Consider the following 17,579-nt stretch of genomic DNA (forward strand, 5'->3'; position numbering starts at 1 on the left):
GTTCACTAATCTAGTCAGTATGCTCTGGTAGAGCAAATGTTGAGTTTCAAGGTCCAGGCTTAAATCCTTGTTCGGCTGTGGAGCTTTAGATGAGTTTCTCTTGCATATTCCGCTGGGAAAGTGTTATAGACTAGCTTCAATCTTGAGTGTCTCTGTTTCACAACTTTGATCTTAAATACTCATTTGCAAACCTAGTCTAGGAGGAGCCTGGAGTGGTTAGTGTGTGAATGCATCTGTTTATGCATTTTCTTTTATATAATCATTCTCTCTCTCTCTCTCTCTCTCTCTCTGCCAAAGCAATCTTTGCTGTCCAGGAAAAAAATAACACGTCTCTGAGGATAAACGGAGAAATTTTGTAAAATCATTTTAGACAGTGAAACGTGCTACCAAAATACAGTGGTGCCCCGCAAGACGAATGCCTCGCAAGACGGAAAACCCGCTAGATGAAAGGGTTTTCCGTTTTTCAATGCACTTTGCAGGACGAATTTCTCTATGGGCTTGCTTCGCAAGACGAAAATGTCTTGCGATTCTTGCGATTTTTTTTCGCTCCCCACCCCCTTTTTCTAAAGCACTAAGCTGCTAATAGCCTTTTAGCAGCTAATCCGCTAATCCCTTAAGCCTTTAATAGCCGCTAATCTGCTAATCTGCTAATAGGGTTGCCTCACAGAAGGGATTCTTTTCGTCTTGCAAGGCACCACTGTAGTAGAAAAGCTCAAATGTCATGCTGATGTTTTATCTATGGAATATAACTTGGGAAGGCCAGGAGCTAGCAAAGGGAACCTCCTTCCATCAATACCCCCTTCCCCTGCAGGCGCTTCTCAGAGATAGCTTTAAAAAAAACAAAAACAAAAAACCTCCTGATAGTAAAGATTTGCATAGTTTCCTCATCCCCTTCCTCTTGCCCTTTGGACCTGTTTGTTTGTGGACGCTTCCACTGTAGGACTGTCAGCCTCTGCAGATGGCGTGGAGGTTGACTCATTTCCTTAAGTGTCTTCAGTGCTGCCATGCAGCTGGCCAGCATGCCCTGTGATGTCAGACTCCTCCTCCTCTCATTCCTAGCAAGCTGTCTGGGCCTGGATGGGAGCTATGCCTTGTTCTGCAGATGGGCACATGCTGTTGTCTGAAAAAGGATCTCTTCATAGCTTTCTTCTTCTTTGCAGCTTCCCTTCGTATTGGAATATCTCTGTCTTGATGGTGAATGGGTGCATCAGCTGAATGAAGGCTATGTCAGTGCCTTTAGAGAAGCCATGACAAGGAGTCAGGCCATTGGTCCATCTAGCTTAGAACAGTGCACATCAAGTGGCAGCAGTTTCCCAGGATTTCAGAAAGGAACTCTTTCCCAGACCTCCCTGGGGAGGGCCTCCTGCATGCAGAAGTATGTCCTCTGCCACTGAGCTCTTCCTCAAAAGGATAGCAAAGGGAACTGGGAAGTATGTATGTATCTGTTTTGTTAAGCTGAGACACTTTTCTCCGCAGACATTAGTCCTTTCCAGGAGTGCTTTTCCATGTGATCAACATTGCGGAAAGCTGGAATGAGGGCCAAGTGTGCTCACCCCACTGTTGCCACCTGCCACAAGCTGAATGGCGACTGTTTGCAGTGTGGAGCCTGCTTCAGTTGAGCATTTTAGCTGATTTCCCAGGGTACTTAAATGTGTGGGGAGCCTGTACAAGTAGACCAGGTTTCTCACTGCAGATGGGAGTGGGGAGGGAAAGCATGCCCATCTCCATATTCTCCTGCTCAAGATGCTATTTGTGTGGAGAAACAAACACCCAAAAAGTTCTGTGGTTTAAATTAGATCATCATCACTTAGATTCGTAAGACCACCTCATGTCTCCATTCAGCCTCACAAAAATGTTAGGTGAGATAATTGTTCCCATTTTACAGAAGAGGATCTGGAGCTAAGAGATGAAAACTCCCATTTTTTACTGGCTCTCTGTATCTTACTGGTCCATGTTAGCTCACTGAAAATCAGAAGATGGCAACTTTTGAGAAGTGTTATGGTATACTGTTAGTTGCTGTGGGCTACCTGGTTCAAATGCTCTGTCTCTCCCACCACACCTGTGAATTCATTTGGTTGCCGTAGGCCAACCATTTTTTATTTTATTTTTTGCCTCAACCCGCACCCCAATTCCTTTTTCTGCAACAGGAGGATAATATTGGGCTGTCTTGCAATGTTGCAAGGGTTACTAAGGAAATGTTTGGGAAGACATATTAATATTTCCTATGAATACTTGTGTTGTTGTTAGGACTAACATCTTCTTAGAAAAGGCTTAACCAGCAGTGAGGGGCAAAGGCCTCAGTAATGTGTGTTATCTTTTTAAAATAAAAATCATAGGGCCAAGAATAAGAGTTGTTTGGCCCTTCTTTTGTTTATTTTTCTCTGAGGATTCCCTTCACTGGGGCAGAAACTGAAACCAAAAAGGAATATTTATTCCTGTTTGTTAGTTTGAAAAGACAGGTGCAAATGCACTACCGTAGTATGTTAACCACATTAGTTTCCGCAGGAAAGTGTTTGACTTGTGTACAGCTTGTATGTTCACACCAGTGAGCATTATAGGGCTGTTGGTTGTTTCTTTCTGTCTTTCCTCTGAATTTAAGAAGAAAAATAGTGCCTATCACTTTTTGCAAAGGAATGCAGAGGGGTGGGGTGGGGGGAAAGAGAGCAGTCTACCCAACTATTTATTTTCAAGAAAAAGGTAAATCAACCCCCATCATACTCCTGAGCCATCTTTCAAAACAAGATTGTACCCACAAGAGAAATATCAGTTCCAGCAGAAAAGCAATGTTAAACTGCTAGTACTCTCGTAAGAGTATCGGGACGCGGGTGGCGCTGTGGGTTAAAGCCTCAGTGCCTAGGGCTTGCCGATCGAAAGGTCGGCAGTTCGAATCCCCGCGGCGGGGTGCGCTCCTGCTGTTCGGTCCCAGCGCCTGCCAACCTAGCAGTTCGAAAGCACCCCTGGGTGCAAGTAGATAAATAGGGACCGCTTACTAGCGGGAAGGTAAACGGCGTTTCCATGTGCGGCTCTGGCTCGCCAGAGCAGCGATATCACGCTGGCCACGTGACCCGGAAGTGTCTCCGGACAGCGCTGGCCCTCGGCCTCTTGAGTGAGATGGGCGCACAACCCCAGAGTCTGTCAAGACTGGCCCGTACGGGCAGGGGTACCTTTACCTTTACCTTTACTCTCGTAAGAAGCATGGACTTTCACCAGCAGTTACTAGGGTTTACCTGTGAGTAAAGCGTGCTGGTGAACAATGTATGTATCTGCGTAAGCATACACTTTAAATTTAATTGCTCAGTGGTTTTCTTAAAAAAAAGAGAATGAGATTTATAAATAGAATAACATTCACCGAGTCCTTCAGTTTCGATACATGCAAAGCCAGTTGTGCCATAAAACTTGTCATTTGAAGGACTAAGGCAAAACTCCACTAACTCTAACAATCACCTGCCAAATTGGTGGGTTCAATGCAAATGCTGTTTGTGGTTTTTTAAAAAAACCCTATTGTATCTAGACTCCCCTGTGCTGAAATAATGGGCTGCGTGCCCTCTTGTGGCAGGATAGAAAATGCTTTTGAAATCAAACCACCTGAGGTTCACTGTTCTCTCCTTAAGAGAGATGTTCTGTCTCTCTCGCAGGAGAGCAAACTTTTTTTTTAAGAGACTGGTGTGCAGTGGTCTGTTAGGGCAGACCTTGTTGACAGTTGCTGCCTAGATGCTCATGCCCTGTTGCAAAATGCATGATGCTTATCTCCCTAAATGGGGTGGGGAGGGGGAAGGGATGAGCTTGCCTAGTCAGTTTGTAAGGATGGGCTGTAGTTCAGTGGTCAGGTCCCAGGTTGACTCCCCAGTATTTCTGTGTGTGGCTAGCAAGGAGAACCACTGTCAGTGCTGAGCTAGATGAAGCACTGATCTCCTATGGTAGTCTCCTATGTTCTTCTTTGGGGTCCCCTCCTCCAAGCAAATGCTTTTATATTTTCTGACTTCTGGGGTAGGGAAAGGCACTGAATTTGCAGCTCTGTGGGGGGGAAAGGTGTGCTGTCAGGATTTATCAATGGGTGTGCTTTGTGTGCATTTGTAGAGTAAGGGGGAAGGGATGCTTTGGAGTTGCATTGTGAAGAGTTTGTTGCATTGTGATGAGAGTTGTTTACTAAAAGGTGTGTCTTGAGCACACACTTGGATCATACATTTCCATTAGCCACATTTTCGTCCTTCTTTCCTACATGTAGAGGAATTTGTGGTGATGGCATATACATAGTGTGCCTTTGCTACTTCTGCATACCCTGTTTTAGTGCTGGGGCTCCCCCTGAAGCTCTGTCCTTTAAAAAAAAAAAAAGTACTTTTTTGCCCATTTGTTTGTCTTCTGTCACTCAGTCTCCTCCACTGCTTTGCTGCTGCTGCTGCTGCCCTGCATACATCTATTGAACATTCCAGGGTTATATAATTCTCTCTCAGTAATCTTGATCTCATTCTTGATCTCCCGATGCAATCTTTAGTAAGTGATTCACACAGCCCACTGCCCCCAATTCACAAGTTTGTGCTAAAAGCTTTAAATTGGTCACGTATGGACTTGTGCTTCACTCTGAACACTAATAAAGAACCTATACGTAACATTTTTGCCAGGTGTTCAGTATGCTTCAAATTGATCAGTCAATACTATTCTCCTTATGGGCATTGCCATCAAGCTGAAAACTATTAAATACCTCTCACTTGCCACATGAAAGAAAACAGTACTGTCTAAAGTCTTTCATCATTCTTTTCGGCTCCACTTGCAATGCGGTAAAACTCAAACCCATAGTTGTTGTTTGGATTTCCCACCCAGTTTTCTGCAACAGTTCCATCAATTTCTAACTTTTCCAGGAGGCCTTAAAAATTAAAAAATGGCCTTACTGGTTTATTTTCGGATTTTATTTTCACACCATGTAATCTGTGCTGCTGCTGCTGCTGCAGACGTTGTAAAAGAAGCCTAGAGGGGGCTGAAGTGTGGAACAAATAGACTTTAGCAGTGTGCAGCTCTCTGCTACAAATTATTTTAAAATGGGTGCTGCCTTGTGTTTCTTTTCTCTGCTGGTGTTTTCGAGAAATGCTTCCCTCCATTGGCAAGTTAGAAGGATGGATGTGTGGTCTTATTCAAGAGGTGACTCAGATCACATGTTGAGTTCTTTATATCAAAGATTTATTACTGCCCATTCCTCATCAAGTAATACCTGCCACTGGGTCAGTGATACCTCTGGCTTTGCTTTCTCCAACTCTGATAGGCAACTCTGCATGTGCAGGAAAGCAAGTAGAGCAACAGTTTCCCTCTAGTACTTCAACAGCAGGGATGGGAAACATGTGACCCTCCAATCATTAATTGGACTACAATTCCAACCATTCCTGACCATTGGCTATACTAGCTTGGGCTGATGGGAGTTGGAGTCAAACAACATTTGGACTAACTCTGATGGAGGGGAAGTGGTCCCAGGTTCTCTCATGACACATCTATTACAGAGGATGCAGAATCCGGAGAAGCCTAGGCTGAACATTGCTACCCGATGTATTCATTTACAACTTGTAGGTTTGTTTATTTTGGCAGACCTTCAGCAAGGAGTGAGTGAGGTAGCACTGGGGTGCTTGGGAGGAAGGGGTAGTTTGGGTGGTGTTCCAGTGTGGTGGGCTGTGCTTGTTTACTTTTCATACTCTGCTTCTGGCTGAGTAATGGGAAGTATGCTTGAGCAGAGTTTATTGATTCATTTGATGCAACACTAAAACAGGTGCTTTCATTGTTTTCCCGTCTTGCTTAGAAGCCTCCATCTCACTGGTGATGCAAATGGACTCATGCTTGCACCTTGACATTGCCCTTGTGTTTCCACAGTGATGGAGCTTTGAGTCAGGCTAAACTTATGAGAGCTGGCATTGAATGTTAAAACCATAGAAAACACACCCACTTGAATGAGTGGTAAGAAAGCCCTAACAGCATTTTGACTGTGTTTGCCTTTAGCTAATCTCTCCCTCTCCCTCCAGTCTTCATTTCTGCTCTCCTTTCATGACCCTTCATTTGCCACCTTAAAACCAAATTAAGTTATTTGGAGTGGTGGCTAGTGCCCATTGCAACTGGTAGGGTGGAAGGCAGGGAGACCAGCAACAGGCGGACAACCAACTACTTCTAGTTTTGACCCCATCCTCCTTCCTGTTGGGTTGTACAAGGACAAAATTAAGACTGAATGTGGCCTGGACTGCATCAGGCTGGTCCTTTGCCAACATAATTTGAAACCAGTGCCATTGCACTGATATGTGACTTAAAGTGTGAAGCTTTGCCTCTTGGCAGTTAGCAACACTTCGCAGAGTCATCAAACCTAGATGTACAGCTTTTGCTGATAATGAAATGTTTCCACAGTACCTATTTCAACATGATACAATGTAGAGTAGGTTACTGATGGGGCTTTTGAAACTGCTTCCTCTCATGAATCTAAGGTAAACTGATGTCAAAATCCTAGTTTAACCTCTGAAATGTTGTCTGGTTTGGAACAATGGGATTCAGCATAGGTTCCAGATGAGTTTCTGTTGCTTCAGGAGTTGTGCTTGTGATTCTCTTTGAGTCTTTAGTCTCTTCCAGATGACCTCCTTATTGAGCATTCATCCTAATTAGTTTGCAGGGAGATAAGATGACATTGGCCATTTAATGAGCATTTGTTCTGATTTGTTTGCAGAGAGGTTAAATGATATTTCAAAGCAAGTGTTATCCCACACTTTCCAGGGGGGTCTGTTGCCCAAGACCTCCCAATCAACTGTAAGTGCATAACCTGATTTTGCCTAGCATCTGATCTAACCTCTCTGAAAAGAGCTACAATCTAGAAGCGTCCTTAAACGTTTCAAGGGCTGCTTACCTTCCTTGCAAGCAAGAAAATATAACGAATGTGTTTCACAGGCAATAAGCATGGTGGCCAGCCAGATGGGTGAGGAATGAATGAATGAATGAATGAATGAATGGTGCATGTGGTATCATTTGTTTTATGTATTGGAGAGTTGAGAAATGAACTGAAAATCTACCAGGCATTGAAACAACTTAGGGAAGCAAAAGTACTAAAGCATAAAAAGTGTGCTAGCATTTTAAAGGATACAACTTCCCCCAAAGATTCCTGGGAACTGTAGTTTAAGGGTACTGAGGATTGTAGCTCTAGTGGGTAATTTCAGGATTCTTCGGAGGAAGTAAGGTGCTTTAAGTGTGGTTTAAATGTATGGTATATATGCAGCTAGAAAACAATGGCAGTTGTGTAACTGTGAGCAGAAACTAATAGACATGGTACAAAAGGAGGAAAGGAGATGAGGAGGGAAAAGGCAAAGAAGCAGATGCAGGTCACAAATTCTTCATACTTATGTAAGTATTTCACAGCCAGATGGATTGGCCACTGACAGAGTTGGCTATCCTGTCTCACATCACCCTGTACTTCAGACATGTGGAATAAGACTCTAAAGATTTGGGCTTCTGAGTCACATGAATGGGAATGTTGGCCAGTCTTCTCCATTGTAGCAGATGACTAAACATGGTGTATATTTACCCCACATAGAAATCCATGAGAGGACTAATGTTCAGTGAATTATTGGCAGGCAGAAAATTGGATTTGCCACTGGCTTCATGTTTCACCATTTGCACTAATATTTCCGTCACTGTATAAAGACATTTTCCATTGTTCGGATACATTTGATTTCTGAGAAAATGAAAGTGGAACCTGAATTTTCAGTTCAGACTGCGCTTGAGCTCTTAGCTTACTGTTATCTGCTGTTGGGGAATTATGTTTTAGTTTTCCCTGAATGAGCACTGCTGCTGTCAGGAGAGAGAATGCAATTATCACAATTTGGGATTGGCTGCAGAACCTGTGAGGAAGTTAACTCACCTTTTGTAATCTGGTAGAATGAGAAATCAGTGTTCATAGAAGTTACCTAGAGTGTCAAATATTGCTGGTGTGTTAGCCATAAAGGCGAAAGGGGTGGCTCACATAACGAAAGTGCATTTATGGTACGGTGTGTGGGTAGAACATTGACACATGCAAGCACTCTGCCTGTGGCAACTGTTGTGTCTCTTTTGACCCAGTGGCACAGGCAAATGTTTCTATGATTTCCCCACTCCCCAGTGTGAGAAACAAGAAGAGATTCAGCAGAATATCCCCCCGGCCAATTTCAGCTGCTCACTCCTGTTTACTTGTCGTTTGGCTCATGCAAGGTTGTTGGCAACTGTTCCGTTACGCATACGAGGAAGATCTCTGATAGAGCTTCTCTGTTGCTGGAAGGGGGCAAGAGACGAAAGCTGATATAGGAGAAAGAACTGAATGTAACAGGACCAGGGAGGAGGGGTGAAGAAGCTGGCAAGTGTGTCATTTCCTTTGGGGAGGAGGATATAAGGGATTATCTCAGTGTGGAAAGAGAATGGGAGAGGAAATTACAGAAGATGGGTAGCAATACTTTGGGATGCGTATGGGGATGGAAAGGTACAAGTATAAAAGAAAAGCCTTTCCCGTTGGATCCAAAAAGCCACAATAGCTTCAGAGCAAATGTCTGCACTTGGCTTGAAGAAAAATGAACGATGGAACTCATTGCCACTGTGGCAAAGAATATAGCAATTTGCAAAGATGGATTAGAAATTAGTAGAAAGTTATGTCAATAATTGTGCGCAGACTCTTCCTACATCTACCACCATTTTGAGACTAGAGGGCCTCAGCCATTTTCAGCCAACTGGGCCTTGGGCTAGCAGGTTTGAAAGTCCCCGATGTGGAAAACATAGGATTTCCTCGCTGAAAGTAATATTTGCATTGCAAATTTATTGCATGTGAACTGGGGAATGCACAACAGCATGTTGTATCTCTTTAGTAGCATCCCTGGCTTCTGCATCCCACCTGTGACCTCGGACAGCTCTTCCAACCCAATGCCCTGCATGTGTTTAAATAAGAACATACGAAGAGCCTGCTGGATCAGGCCCATGGCTCATCTGTCCCAGCATCCTGTTCTCACAGTGGCCACCCACAGGCCTGTAGGAAACCCACAAGCAGGCCCCAAGCACAAGAACACTCTCCCCTCCTGCCATTTCCAGCAACTAGTGTTCAGAAGCCTGATGAGCCTAAAGAGCCATTGATACCCTTATCCTCCATGAATCTGTCTAATCCCCTTTTAAAAGCATCCAAATTGGTGGCCATCACTGCCCCTCGTGGGAGCAAGCTCCCTAGTTTAATTATGTGCTACAGGAAAAAGTGATTACTTTTAGATGTCTTGAATTGCCTGACATTCAGCTTCACTGGATTTCAGCTGCAGACATGCTGCCTGTGGCTGATGGGAGTTGTAGCTCAAAACATCTGGAGGGTGCTGGGTTGGGGAAGGCTGGCGCAGCAGTAATATCAGCACATTTGCTTTCCCTGAAGGCAGCCCTGTTTAGGGAAGCTTTTAATGTTTGATGCATTACTGTATTTCAATATTTTGTTGGAAGCCGCCCAGAGTAGCTGGGGAAGCCCAGCCAGATGAGTGGGGTATAATTATTATTATTATTATTATTATTATTATTATTATTATTATACCTGTTAACACACAGGCAATCACTGCTTCTCACCAAAGGAGATGGAGCTGCAACACATGGTCTTAAAATAAATTAGTTGTTTGTTTGTTTTGCAGTTTAATCTTTGCTTTGTTGAGGCCTCCAGTCCAGGCTTGATATGAATCTTCCCCCACTTTCCCCCAAACAACCCTAAACTGGCAGCCCAAATTTTTCCGCAATGAGTGTACAGGGTTACAAAGAATATCCATTCATTCTATTGTATATAAACATTGTGACAAGTTTGCTTTGATGGGTGTGCATGTTCTTGTGCAATGTTCACACATCTATCTATCTATCTATCTATCATCTATCAAAGTACTTCTATACTGCAGTTTCATTAAAAACAACAACATTGGTTTACAAATAAACCCACACAAACACACAAAAATCCACATAAGTTTAAAAAGCAACAGCAGATGGTATACACAGCCATAAATGGTTTTCCCAATACCCGTGTGTGAAATGGCTCAGGGAGTTAATACTCCTGCACTTACCCAGTTTTCCTTTTCTATTATGAGCTCATAATTTTTGTGGAGCCCTTTCCATGTGTTAGAAGGTTTGAAGGTCAGTCACTACTTGTTAGCTTGTTTTAATGCAGCGGCCAGTGCTAAAACCCCAGGCCTAAGGCTAGGCAGCACTCCACAAAGACCCAGCGCAGGGGCAAACCAGATGGGAACGGCCTGCCCAACCTGAACACTCAGGCCACTGTCTTTCCCTCCACATTCTTCTCCAATAAAAAGGAAGTGACTCGCATTTACGAATGAGGAATGCAGTGGCTCCCATGCTTCACTTAATTTCAGTCACTAATTTCACAATTAATAGAGAAGGAAAAGAATTCCAGCACTCTTTCTAAAATCCCCTAATAGTTCTGAGGAATAGTCATACGTTGTCTGAAGCACAGGAGGGAGTGGACAGCCTCCTCTTGCCTTCCCTAAATGATGCCCTGGGGTTGGGGATGTTTATGAAGCAGCCCAGTGGTGAGGAGTTACTGGGTGCTGACTGTCACACCTTTTGTGTAATTTGCCTTTAAGTCAGGTCTCACCTCAGCTTTACTGCCTGTTTACTGCGACAGTAGAGTTCAGTGCATGCCAAAATGTACTACTCAAACTTAGTTTCTCCCTAATTTCAGATTCCCAATGCTTGATAAAACTATTTGGGTTCTGGAGCATTTTCCATAGTGCTGTGCAATCCATTTGTAAGTAAAGTATTGTCCCATACCTGGCTTTTCCCTTAATGAACATAGCACTCAGCTGTTAATGAAGGAAAGTGAAGCTTATATTTTGAGTATGCCTCCCAGTTCAAGTTTGGGCCAGGATCACTAAGTATGTAATCCTATACACACTTAACTAGGAGTAAGTTTCATGGAATTTAATGGGGCTTTCCTCTGAGTACATATGCATAAGCTTGAACTGTAATTTATTCATATATTGATGTGAAAGCAGTTGATGAATACAAGAAAAGCACATTTGAAATTTGGATAGTATAGCTGGCAGGGGTTGATGAAAGTCACAACATCCATTTTCTTAAATATCCAAATGGATTAATTTTGGGTTTCACTCCTGATGTTGACTTTCACTTGTTGAAGCTGGGTTGCTGAGAATCCCAAACATTTATTGTGCTTCAGGGTGTGGAAGACAATAGATGGAGAAGTTATAGTTTGTACCAGCTCTTCATATGCCTGGCTACTGTTAAGGAACAACCTGGGGGGCGGGGGTTGTAAAAAGGGTTCACTGTGCTGTCCTAGTTATCTCTCAGCTATGTGAGGTATGGATGTGAGGGCGATCTGGCTGCGACATCTGTCACCCCATTGATCTCCAGGGTTGATTCGGCTGATCTGGCTGGCTAGGCAGGTGTCCCCTTCCTCCCTCACCGCTCCATGTACGTCCCTCCCGAAGCTGCGCGCTCGGTGGAAGAGGACGACCATCCCAGATAGAAGGAGTGTACCATTCTTCGGTCAAGGGTATACGATAGCTGCGCTTCCCTGCTAGAACCTCCAAACAAGCTCCAGAAAGCAATTTCTTGTCCCGTGACTCATGTGATCTTCACTTTTGGGGACTTTATATCTTTACAGGAGCAGGAAGATTCAGATCCGGAACATTCCCCCTCATTTACAGTGGGAGGTAAGTGTACAGAAGGTTTTATTATTTCCTGCTACCTCCTTTCCCATAAGAAAATAAGTCTATTTTCTTACTTGTTTACGGCATTTAACCAGGCCACCCAGTAACATGGTTTTCTGGGCAGCTGACAACATCTAATAAAAAAATAATACAATATTAAAACCACAATATCATAAAAAAGAAATTGCAGCATAAACATTTCCAGCAGAGAGACAGAGAGAAATGTAGTTTTCCCACAAGTATAAAAATACACAGCATATAATGCAGTGGTTCAAAATGCTAAGATCATGGGTTTTTAAAGGCTCACGATATATTTGTGCTAAAGTTATCCAGGGTGTTGCAGCAAGTGTCCTCCAGATAATGAAATCGTCATTGGCTGCCACTTCTTCATTGACTAGACGTTCTTTAGCTAAATTGGGATTTAGGGTCCAGGTGGCCTTCCTGATGTGGTAGGACTCATAACTCCCCACTACCGCCAGCTAGCATGGCCAGTGGACAAGGGTCATGGGAAATGTAGTCCATCTGCATCTGAAGGACCATAGATTCCCCATCCCTGGTGTGTGGAGAGTGGTGTTGACAGAGAAGCACACCAAAGTGCCCAAACAGAGTTTAATGACTTCTGTCTTGCAGGTGGTCTGTGTAGTCCCTTACAGCTTTTTAAAATCAGCCGCCTGATTTTTCTTCTCAAAACTGAATAAAACTGGGGAGTGGCCTGCAGTGCCTATTATGAACATACAGTCCCACCTTACGTTCCCCCCTTAGGACTTAATTATCTCATTCAGTTTTTTAACATTCATTTCATTACAATTATTTCTATCCTGGCTTTCAGGATAAGAATCCTTCCAAAGCAGCTGAGAGGAAACATTAAATTGCATTTAAAAACGAAACAAAAGAGGAAACAGTACTGATATAGTAAAGAAAATCAGGATCCTTCCCACAGGGCAGTTGGTGGTAAAAAGGTTTCTCTTCATGGGAAATCTTAGTTTCACACTATATTTGAAGCCTACATACACACAAAAAAACCCCAACAACCATGCCCCTATAGGATATGTGGCCTGCTGCTATGGAAAGAGGAACATGTGATCAGGGATCTCGCTTTGCATTGGAAACCCATTCTCTTTCCAGATATCCAGCATATTTGTACCTTTGTGATTTTCATTGCTTTTTTTTTTTTAGTGATTTGCTCGTTGCTTGTTTTTTTAAAAAATAATCTTTACATCATTTTTATTTGTTTGATGTTGGCTGCCATGGCCTCTCAGTGGAAAGGTGGGATTCAAATGTTTTAATAAATAAATGCAACAGGAGAAATTGGGGGGGGGGGGATGTTTATCACATAGCAAGGACATCTTAAACGACCTCTTGCGGTGGCCACATCCTACCAAAAGAATCCAGTGGAAGTTTGTGATCCAAATAGTAAGCAATGTGCATTGTCCATGTTTTGGGTATAGGGAGGTTCAGCTCCCCCAATGTTTTTTGGCAGGGAGCAGTGCCCCCCAATATTGAGGGAGCTGCCCTATGACCACCAGGTGCCCTCCATGCGCCCCAGTCGCAGCCCAGGAGCTGGGCTGCAGCTGTGATGAGTGAAGCAAAGATCGTCATGTGACGCATCACGTGACCACGCCCCCTCAGTGTGGGAGCCAAGTTGGTGCCCCTGAATAAGAACAGCCTATATCAACAAGGTAGAACATCTGGGCCTGGACAAAAAATTGTGAGCATCACCTGGGGCTTTATCTGCTCCGTTGACACCCTGCTTTGGGAAGGTCTGACTCTGGATCCTTCAATACAGCACACATGATGAGGCAGTGTGATGTGAAAGCCTAGGGTTCCTTAGTCTCAAGGGTTATAGAAAGATTTTTCCAGAATGCATCTTTTTTTGGGGGGGGGAGCCTTTTGGGGTACAGGAACTTTTGCTGAAGGGGCCTCTTATGCTGATCCTGTCAGCCATAAGGCATAAGCTTGCTTGTTACACACTGGGTGCAGAGCATCAGGAATGACTACATGGCGTTAGTTGTTTTTCTTAGTCATCCTCATTCCCACAAGGACGATGACAAGGCTCTGATTAGAAGGCCCCCTTGCTGCTTCAGTACAGAAGTTCACATGACTCACTGGCAGTAAGTCAGGTGGTTGAATTCCTGGCTTCAGGTGTTGGATGAACAGGACAGCTTAAATTTTTAGTTCTGGGAAGGGTGCTTCCTGACAATCTGTGCCTGTGGCTCTTTAGGAGGGAAGAGTCACACTTTTAATGCTTCCTGGAGGTTTACTGCTATGGCTGTTAGCCAAGGTGACTAGGATGCATCTTTGTAGAGCCATATTTTTGCAGTGCACAAAGAGGACCTCCTGTGCCCAATCTCATGGCCTGAAGCAAGACCTCCCATGACTGAATTCGCCCCTATGCGCAACATGTTGAAGTTAGACCCTCAGTGAGTTATGCTCATGCCAGACTTCCCTGTAGGACAGGAAATAATTTTAGAATAACCTGCCTGGCTGACTTTTAAAAAAGCAAGTTGCTGGTTTAGTTACTAAGTCTCTCAGGCAGTCCCACTCTCCTCTTCGTGCAGCAGCTGAAGTGGACAACCTGTGGCTCTCCAGATGTCGCAGGATTACAACCCCCATCACCCCTGATCATTGGCCATGCTGGCTGGGCCTGATGGGAGTTGGAGTCTGACGACCTGCAGAGGACCAGAGTTCCCCCATCTCTGTGCTACCAAATATATGTTAGAGCCAAGGACTGATCCAGTTCTGACCCTTGGTTAATTTATTGGCCTAGCTGTGACTGATTATTGAGAGAAGTCTAGGACTTTTTGTTAGGTTCTGCTTCAGAAAGCCATTTCATGCTTGCAACTACACCAAATCCCTTTAAACAAATGTTGGGAATAGTTCTAGCCTACAAAGGTAAAGGCAAATTACTCAGACATTATTACGGCTCTGAAATCCTTGATGAAACAATTGTCTCTTCCCACAGGCTTGGAGCCTAAGAGACATGCATTGATCACTGGTTTGTTATGGTTCTGAGAACGTTCTGAGACAAAATTTGTGCCTCATTCATCCAAACTATTTCCCCTCACGTGGTGCATCCTGGTTTCTTTTTCAGGTACTAGATGGTCTTTTAGCTCAGCATGGGACGGTAGAGAATGTGGAACAAGGTAAGGAAATGTCTTGCTACTCTCACTCTTATCGTTGGTTTTTATTCAGGCATCTTGAGCCTTTCATATAGCTTTAAGTGCTTATATATAAATGATTCATTTCACGGGGACTGTTGTACTTATTAAACATCTGCTTCATAGTACTCTGGAGTAATGTGCGTCCTTACTGTCTCCCGTGCAATAAAATACAGGGACATATTTTAATAGGGTATAAATATGTAACATGTATAGGAAAAATTGTCTTGAAGCACCCCCCAAACATAGAATTATTCTGGACTTCAGGGTAATCACTGAATAAAAGCTTATCCAATAGCCACTTCACAAGTTGGTTTTGACACACAGGCGTATTGGCACAGGAGAAACATTGTCATGTGTGAAGTGTCTAGCTGTCGGGAGAACACTTATTGAGCGTGTGTGATTGACACCAGATTCAAAGCAAACGTACATCCACTTTCTTATCCCCAAATCCTCTGAAGGGAGACTCTTGCTGGATGCAAGAGTACTGATTTATCTGACTGCATTTTTAAATAAGTTGTGTTATTCTTTCAGGGAGCCTGAGATACTAAAACTCTTGCTTGCTTGCTTCTGCAACAGTGGCAGATCAAATAAACTATTAGGCCTCTTCCTTCAAGCGGCAGGGTTCTGACACTCTCAGCATTAAAAACTTCAGGCCAGAAGTCAGAATCTGCGGATGACCACACGCCAAAGACGTTACAAAGACTGATAGTTTCACATTATGACAGCCAAGTGATTTCCACATTCCTGGCCTTTCCCCCTTTGCTGTCTAGACCACTTAACCACACACAGCTGAGCACATATGTGTATCTCAGAGGATGCAAGAGAATTACTATCTTACTAGTTCTGGAGCATTTAGATTAGTCTAGATATAAGGAAAATGGAAGGCACACCCACAATATACCATGTGCTTGTTTGTATTTGTTGGAACTTGGGCAGTAGTAGTGCCCTGTATTTGTGTGTGATATTGAGAATGATCTGTATCTCCTTGGTTTACCTAATATTCATAGTGTCTTTCTGTTGAAATATGAAGAAAACTCAGTTGGGGTTCATACATTGGCCTGGAGGCAGGTTTTCAGCATAAAACCAGAAGCACTGGATATAGAAACAAACCAGAATGAACATGTTCTCCGTGTTATGTTATTATGCCTGATGTGTTTCAGAATTAGAAAATTCCTTCATTGGGAGCAACTTACATTTCTTACGGACAATTTGCAAAGATAAACCTCTGTAGCTTTCTCCTTTCTTGGTTTCTACTGATTCTAATTCTGAAAAAACACTTTGAGCATAATGAAACATTTTGTTGTTTTTAGAACCTGTTCTCTCGGGGGTTTTCAAGACTTTCAGTATAAACCCCTGTTTTGCCTATGAGATTTTTTTAGATTTAAACACTACGCAGTAAATTAGGTTAGTTGTCTAGTCACAACTTGCTTCTGTCTTTTCATTCAGCAAATTCTACCCTGACAGACACAATATCCTGTAAAAGAAATGATTGCCATCATGCTAATCTTTCAAGGGAATTAATCTATGAATGTAACCAACAGTCATGAAAAGTGCTTATCAAAGTCATCTCATTAAGCAGAAAGCTGATAGAGGGACATGCTGGAGGAACTGGTTCACAGGATTATTTTAACACCATGGGAAAATAACTGTTTTTGTCATTTATGTGCATAGAAAGTCACAGGCTAAATTCATCCTAGATATGGTTTTTCATGGTGCTGTGAGCTAACTGAAATGTGGGATAGTGATGGGGTGCCAAAAGCCAAATCCAGGCCAAATTCAGCCAATGACACTGCATCTCCAAATCGGCCTATCATAGCCTGTAGTGAAGTTCTGAATCTCCAACATAGCTGCTGTGGGCCGAGGTGACCATGTGAGTTTCTTAGGATGCAAGATTCTCAATATGAAGTTCTAGAAAACATTTTGTATGACAATGAATATGGAGGATGGGGTTGAGAGAAACTCACTGAATTAATATGATTCAAAACAGAAGCTCCTCTTGTGATATTCTCCCACATGGTAACCCAAACATTTGTTTCTCTCTGCTCCCCTTCAGTTAATACAGAATCAGAGACAGCAGTTGTCAACGTTACATATGCAACAAAAGAAGAAGCGAAAGTGTAAGTGGCAGTTCTAAGTGTAATTTTTACTCTTTCTTATCTTTCTGCTCTGTTTTTTCTCCTGACAATGTTCTCCGAATTTTCTTCCTTTATTTGCTGCAACAAAACTAGTGTGTGGTGCATTATGGCCTAGCTACCGCTGTACCAGAAACATCCATCTATCTACCTGTCTGTGCTATTTGAGTGCTAACCAATGAACGGTTTCTCTGAGGGCCAAGCAGAATAGCTACTGAGAAATGGAAGCACCCTGTTTGACCGGGATGGGGAAGCTGTGGCCCTACCAAATGTTGCTGGGTTTTAGCTTTGATCAGCCCTATCCAACCTGACACTTGGTCAGGAAGATGGAAGTTGTGGTCCAGCAACATCAGAAGGAACACAAAGTTCCCATCCCTTATGTATGAAGTGCCAAATACTTCCAGCAAATGAAAAAGAGGACAATGGATTCAACATTGCTTTGACCAGTGGAATTTTATTCTAAGGACAGGACTGGCAAGCACCAACTTTGTGCCCATAGAAAAACAGAATTAGGGTTCCTTTATTTAGTGCACTTAGCTGCAGATAGTAAACAATATCCACAAAATGCAAAATAATATGGCCCCAATTCAGCTAGCATTAGTTGTAATTTGAGG

General features: G+C 43.2%; 1 protein-coding gene across 1 annotated transcript in view; it reads left to right on the top strand.

The window, feature by feature from the left end:
- The window catches only part of IGF2BP2 (insulin like growth factor 2 mRNA binding protein 2), a 66,085-nt gene that overhangs the window by 26,148 nt on the left and 22,358 nt on the right, over positions 1 to 17,579 (top strand). The window contains exons 3-5 of the mRNA XM_083443297.1: positions 11,627 to 11,675; positions 14,764 to 14,815; positions 16,887 to 16,950. Coding sequence (XP_083299423.1) covers positions 11,627 to 11,675; positions 14,764 to 14,815; positions 16,887 to 16,950 — 165 coding nt within the window. The remainder of the gene's footprint in view (positions 1 to 11,626; positions 11,676 to 14,763; positions 14,816 to 16,886; positions 16,951 to 17,579) is intronic.

Source organism: Podarcis tiliguerta (genome assembly GCF_965153285.1).
Source record: "Podarcis tiliguerta genome assembly, chromosome: 5".
NCBI classification, from domain to species: domain Eukaryota; kingdom Metazoa; phylum Chordata; class Lepidosauria; order Squamata; family Lacertidae; genus Podarcis; species Podarcis tiliguerta.